General features: G+C 35.3%; 1 protein-coding gene across 1 annotated transcript in view; it reads right to left on the reverse strand.

Moving 5' to 3' along the window:
* Positions 1-3904, reverse strand: part of LOC119576288 (YEATS domain-containing protein 2-like) — a gene marked incomplete in the record, with an annotated part of 20537 nt that extends 16633 nt beyond the window's left edge. The window contains 3 exon segments of the mRNA XM_037923890.1: positions 418-590; positions 777-951; positions 3745-3904. Of these exon segments, the coding sequence (XP_037779818.1) occupies positions 418-590; positions 777-951; positions 3745-3789 (393 nt within the window).
* Positions 3905-6563: the final 2659 nt, after the last annotated feature.

The following is a 6563-nucleotide window of genomic DNA, read 5'->3' on the forward strand; positions in this document are numbered from 1 at the left end:
ATATTTTATTATATAAATAATAATATTTTATATATATATATATATATTCATAGTAATATGTATAATGTAGGGTATGTATGTTTTAATATGTATATGACTGTATATAGGTATATATATTTATATTATATATTTATGTATTCAATATCTATATATGTGTAAAATATATATTTTATATTATAATATATATATTTATATATTATATAAAATATTTTATATAAAATGTATATGTATATGTATATGTATATGTATATGTATATGTATATATATATATATATATATATATATATATATATATATATATATATATATATATATATATATATATGCATACATATATCTATATCTACACACACACACACACATACACACACAAACTTCAAAATTCCAATTTTAACTTATTTTTTAAATATACACTACCTTGTTTGCAGCAAAATAATTGAGTGAAACACAATATCGTAAAGTGTGTAGGCACTGTTGAAGCCGTAAGATGCGATTGTCTATTTCTTCCAATTCACTCTGTTTTTCATTTATTGAATAGGTGAATTCTCTATCAACTATTTTTATCACGCGTCCACTGAGTTCATCTTGTGCTGTTAACAGAAATGAAGTTTTGATTAAACTGTGAAAAAATATTACCATATGGGGCATATACAGCTAGATTAACTTTTCTTAAGGATATATTTCAAAGGCTTTAAATCTTAAAAAATAATAATAATAAATAAATACTCAGTGTTCCTTAAAATGCCTTCTCATTCTAAATTCAAGGTACAGCTAACCTTTCTTCTCCATTTCTCTCATCCGCTTTGCATCTGGAGGTCGAGCATAGTCAGGATCCTCAGTGCTAAGCATTCTCTTTGAACACAACACCTGCGATCCTCCTCCATAGTCACCATCTTCCATCTTCTGTGGATCTTCACTAGTATCACTCCCCTCTGGTGTATCAGCCAACATCTGCTTAAAGATTGACCAAACATAGAAAATACAGAATATAGCAGCAACTGTAAATCTTTCAAAGCATATAATCAAATCTGAAGTAATTTATTAGATACTGCAACTTGGCCAGAGAGTATTCAATGCCAATTAGTTTCATCATTTGTACCATATGCTGACATGTTTTTACAAACAACCCGTAAAGTTCTCTCTTTTCACCCTTCTTAAAAAATGACTTCCAGTATAGTCACGTTTAGCCATTATCAACAAATAAAGGTAAATAACCAAGACTAATAAAACAAATAATAAAATACAGTACAGAAGGAGAAGGGAGAAGAAACAGAAGAAAGGAGAAGAATACAGATGAAGTGGAAGTGGAGGGGGAGGAGGAGGAGGAGGAGGAGGAGGAGGACGACGAACAGGAACAGGAACAGGAAAAGGAGGAGGAAGAGAAGAAGGGGAAGGGGAAGGGGAAGGGGAAGGGGAAGGGGGAGGAGGAAGAGGAAGAAGAGGAAGAGGAGAAAGAGGAGGAGGAGAAGACAAAAGAGGAAGAGAAGGAGAAAGAAGAGGAGGTAAAGGAAGAAGAGAAACACAAGCATTAAGAGTAAGAGAAGGAGAACAAGGGGAAATGGAAGTAGAGAAGGGAGGGGTAGAGGAGAAAAAGAAGAGGGGGAGGAGGAGGGGGAGGAGGAGGAGGAGGAGGAGGAATAATGAGAAGAACAAGGAGGAGTCAGAGTAGGAAGAGAAGAAGGAAGGGAGTGAGGGAGGGAAGAGGAAGGAGGAAGGAAGGGTGATGAGGTAGAGGAAGTAAAAAGGAAGAGGAGGAAAGGAGGAAAAGGAAAAAAGGAGTAGGGTAAGGGAAGAAACAGAGAGGATGAAGCAGAGGAGAGGAGGAGGAGCAGGAGGAAAAAGGAGGAAGGAGCAAAGCAGGGGGGGGGAGAAGGTAAGGAGGAGGAGATGGAAGAGAGGGAGCAGGGAAGGAGTATTAGGAGAGGAGGAGAAGGAGGTAGAGGAAGAGGAAGAGGAGAAGGCAGAAGCAGGGATAGAGGAGCCTGGAAGGAGGGAGAGGGGGAGGAAGGAAGGAAGGAAGGAAGGAAGGAAGGAAGGAGGAGGAGGAGGAAGAGGAGGAGGAGGAGGAAGAAGAGGGAGAAGATAGAGGAGGCTGGAAGGAGGGAGAGGAGGGAGGAAGGAAGGAAGGAAGGAAGGAAGGAAGGAAGGAGGAGGAAGAGGAAAGGAGAGGAAGAGGAAGAGGAAGAGGAAGAGGAAGAGGAAGAGGAAGAGAAGAGGAGAGAAGAAGAGGAAGATGAGGAGGAGGAGGAAGATGAGGAGGAGGAGGAAGAAGAGGGAGAAGAAGAGTAGGAAGTGTTGAAGGAGAAGAAAAAGGAGGAGGAGGATAAAATGAGAAAATAGGATACGAGGATAGGTAGGGAGAGGAGGTAAATAGAAACTTTTAGAGTAGGAGGAAGAGGAAGAGGAAGATGAGGAGGAAGTGAAAGAAGATATGGTTGATGTGGATGAGGATCAAGATGAAAAGGAGGAGGAGAAAAGCAATTGGGAAGGAGAAGAATGGGAGAAGAAACCAAAAAGGGGGAAGAAAAATATGAAGGAAGAGGAGCTAATGAAAAAGTTAAAAGGAGACAGTACACAGACAAAGAAAGAAAGTAATAATAGGATCAGCTTCTATTACTGTATGTACTCACACAACTATACTGGCATTCTCCGTTATTTATTATCATACACATTTCTCTTTCTATGAGTGTGTCTCTGTCATAGCAGAGATGTACATGGATTTATATATCGCCCCAAATGATCAATTTCCATTTTGCTCAAACCTTCTGATTGGTATACAGAAAAGAAATTACAGACTGTAACATTATGGACACGATGAGCCTTGAGGGCATTCACTAGTGAGGCCTATACTGTGATGGCACATCCTTATACTTCATTATCATAAACTTAGTAAGTTTTTTTTTTTTTTTTTCAGAACTAGTCACTTAAGAAGTTATCTAAGTATTTCATTGTTTATTACTGACTTCACAATAATGAAAATTAATTATCATTTGCTCAAGACTGATACTTGAATTTAACAGGCTTTGGTATCAAATCTCAATAACAGTGACTGAATTAACATATATCATGAAACTCAAATCCATTTCTTTATACTTCCTGTAATTTATATGGTCAGGGACTAAATTTGACTAGGCAACATTTCCCTTAAATAGGTCAAAATGCAATATACAATTGCAATGAAACTAGCCACAGATTCAAGGTCAAGATATGTGACATTTTAAGAATTCTTATGATTTACCTAGAGTATATTTGTTAGATTTGAATCTGAATATCTATCAAAGATCATGTCATGTCTTTTATATTTAAAAATATTAATACACCATAAATAAGCAGGGCATCACACACTCATACTTCTTATTCATATTTTGAATGTATCTTCCAAAATTATGCATGTAAAACACATGTGAATAAAGCCATAAGACGAAACTATTCCTCATAAGCAACAAACGACATTCAAAAACTATGTTTGTGTTCATGTTAATTTTAAACAACTAAATTCGTATGCAGTTACAATGACCTTGCCTCCTAATAAATTGAAAACTTTCTTCCAGAACAATCCTAAATCTATGTATAATAAATCATACATTATCACCTAATCTCTGATCGGTATCACAATCTCAAATAAGTTGCGATAACCATATGAATTTTCATTACAAATAAACATGATCAGCTGATAAATTAAAATAAACTCAACAGACGAGCCAATTGTGCTGTGGGCGTATGTACTCTTATTTTACTGCTCACCGCGTTTTTATCAAATACTGTCGATTCTCCTTCCATGTCATTCATGTTTGGTTACTCTAATATATATCATCAGCGTCTGACTGGGAAATCCTTAGAGAATCCCCATAATTTCACTCCCCGGTAAACACATGGCAACACCAGGCTGAAGATACACCGAGGTCATGCACTTGTTTATAAGACATGTAGTACCGCGCTCATGTGGCGGGTAGGATACGCACAATATAAAAGTAGATCATATACAATTGGATTAGTACTAGAGAATTCTATAATATTACTTAATTCAGCACAACTAGTAATTTAATACAAATAGGAATTAATGTCAAAGCTCTGTTAAAACGTGGTGTAATCTTTTAAATAGTAAAATCAGGTACACTAGTTTCAATGACTGAATTATCGAATGGTCAAGGCAATTAATATATAATTACGGCATTTTAATTTCTTAAATTAAAAAAGATAGGAAGTGTCTTGACCCCATTTTCTCGGAGTCAAAACAAACAAAGTTGCCAAATAGGGTTTTATAATATTTAGTCTAATTACGTCTTACTTCTCTTCGAATCTTCCAGTGATGGTAATGAGATGCATAAAGACATTATAAATTGGTTGTCTATTATTCGATGATTTTAAGATAATATGATCTTTCTTGAAAAACAAGAACCGTTTTCTTTCTGTTTCCAGGTGACAGAAAATGGGAATCGATGTAAACACAGGCAGATTTGAGGCGAAATTGAACTGCAACGACAACCAGGGAATAGAGGAATAAAAAGTCTAAAACCCAATAAAGGAAGAAAGAAGAACTGGACGACATTCCGAAGAGCAAGATCCAGGGAATATAGACATAAAAAGTCTAAAACCCTATAAAAGAAGAAAGAAGAAACTGGACGACTTGTATTTGTGATCAATTTTGATTATCTATTTGTTTTGCGGTATTCATGTTTTTGGATAGGTATGGCTGTTTTTTTTTTTTTAATCTGAGTTTATATATGATTTGGATTCCTTTTTACTTTGCTTGAAATGTATATACTGCAATCACTTCATTATTCGAATATAACCTTTTTTGCTGCAAACATTTACTTTGATTGATATAAGCCTTTTAATTTTATTATCAATTATTATTTTGCCCTTGCTTTAGAAATGATCAATTTAACATGTATTAATAGGAGAAAAATAATTATATGTACTCTTGATCTGACAGAAAATGGTTGAAATTAATATGTCAAAATATGAGAAGATAGATATGGTGATTTTTAAGTTTCACACAAACATTTAATCTTGTAGTTTAATTTCAAAGTACACAAAAATTATATTTATATTATAGGTATTTGTTACCAAAAGTGATGCACCCTCCAGTGATGTAATCTCAAAACCAGGCTATCATGCGAACCCAAAAATCCAAGCCTAACCTTTCCTACTTTCTATTTATTCCCTAGACAAGGGGGTAAGTCCCCTGTACCCACCCCCTTTAGTTGCATTTCATGCCAAATTACAGAAAATGTGACATTAAGAACTCTAGCTGAGTGAGAGTATTGTAGACTTAGTCTCTGAATGGTGATATGCAGTGGATATTTTCATCATTTCATGGTAAACATGAGGTCGCTGCAGCTGTACCCATTTCAATTATTACTCTATTTCTTATGCTCTTTAAGATGACAGTGTCCATCTCCCTATATCTTGGTAACATTAAGCATATTATATTTAACCCAGTATTGCTAGAGGTGGCATGGACAATACATGTCATTTCCACTGAGTTTAGCCTATTAATTGTTGTTACTCTAGATAGATCCACAGGTGATTAGTCACCAGTGAGTCAATCACTAGTCCTGCTTATCTAACCTCTCATTTGTTTTCCATTTTTTTTTTAGAAATATATGATTTTTATATTGGCATTTGTATTTCTTAATAATATTATGATAATCATAATGCCAGTAACAGTAATAACAGCATCAGTGATGATGATAAAAAAATAATAATAAATAAATAAAAAATATAAAAAATAAAAAAATAAAATAATAATAATAATAATAAAAACAGGCAGGCAGGCAGGCAGGCAGGCAGGCAGGCAGGCAGGCAGGCAGGCAGGCAGGCAGGCAGGCAGGCAGGCAGGCAGGCAGGCAGGCAGGCAGGCAGGCAGGAGGAAGGAAGGAAGGAAGGAAGGAAGGGAGGGAGGGAGGGAGGGAGGGAGGGAAGGTGAAATCAGGTGAGGTCATGGTTGGACACTTTGTGGATATTACATATTCTCAGCAACTTGGGGTGAAATTATAAAATATTTAGGGGTCATACCATATTGTATTGTTTCTGCTGACATTTTAGAGCTTCTAATCTAGCTTTAACTCATTCATTTGCACTTTTATTTAATATTTAAGCTTTTACAACCATATCACAATGAAGTGTAGTATTTTAGTGTACATTTGACTCATTCTGTCAACATTAGGTGCCTAATAGCTTATAACTCCATATCATAAACAAAGGTTTGAAATATTTAAGATTTTTCTTGACTTTAAGGTTTTGCATTTAATAGTGAAACCAAACAAATGATGTCGTTACTATCACATAAAGATGAGCTCCATCTGATGAGTCAATTGTGCGGGGTACATCAGTATGTGGTATGCTCTGTATTTTTGGCCCAGCTTTGCCATGGCATACTTGATGCCATCCACAAATGAAAGGTTAAAAACATTACAATGATCATATAGTCAATAATAATAACAGCATTGATTATGATAGTATAAAAAAAAATTAAGAAATGAAAATTCAGTGAAAGATGAAATCAGGTGAGGTCACATCACAAATTGACTCCATGGTTGATGAACACTTGTGGAGCC

This window comes from Penaeus monodon, chromosome 8, assembly GCF_015228065.2.
Source record: "Penaeus monodon isolate SGIC_2016 chromosome 8, NSTDA_Pmon_1, whole genome shotgun sequence".
In the NCBI taxonomy this organism is placed as follows: domain Eukaryota; kingdom Metazoa; phylum Arthropoda; class Malacostraca; order Decapoda; family Penaeidae; genus Penaeus; species Penaeus monodon.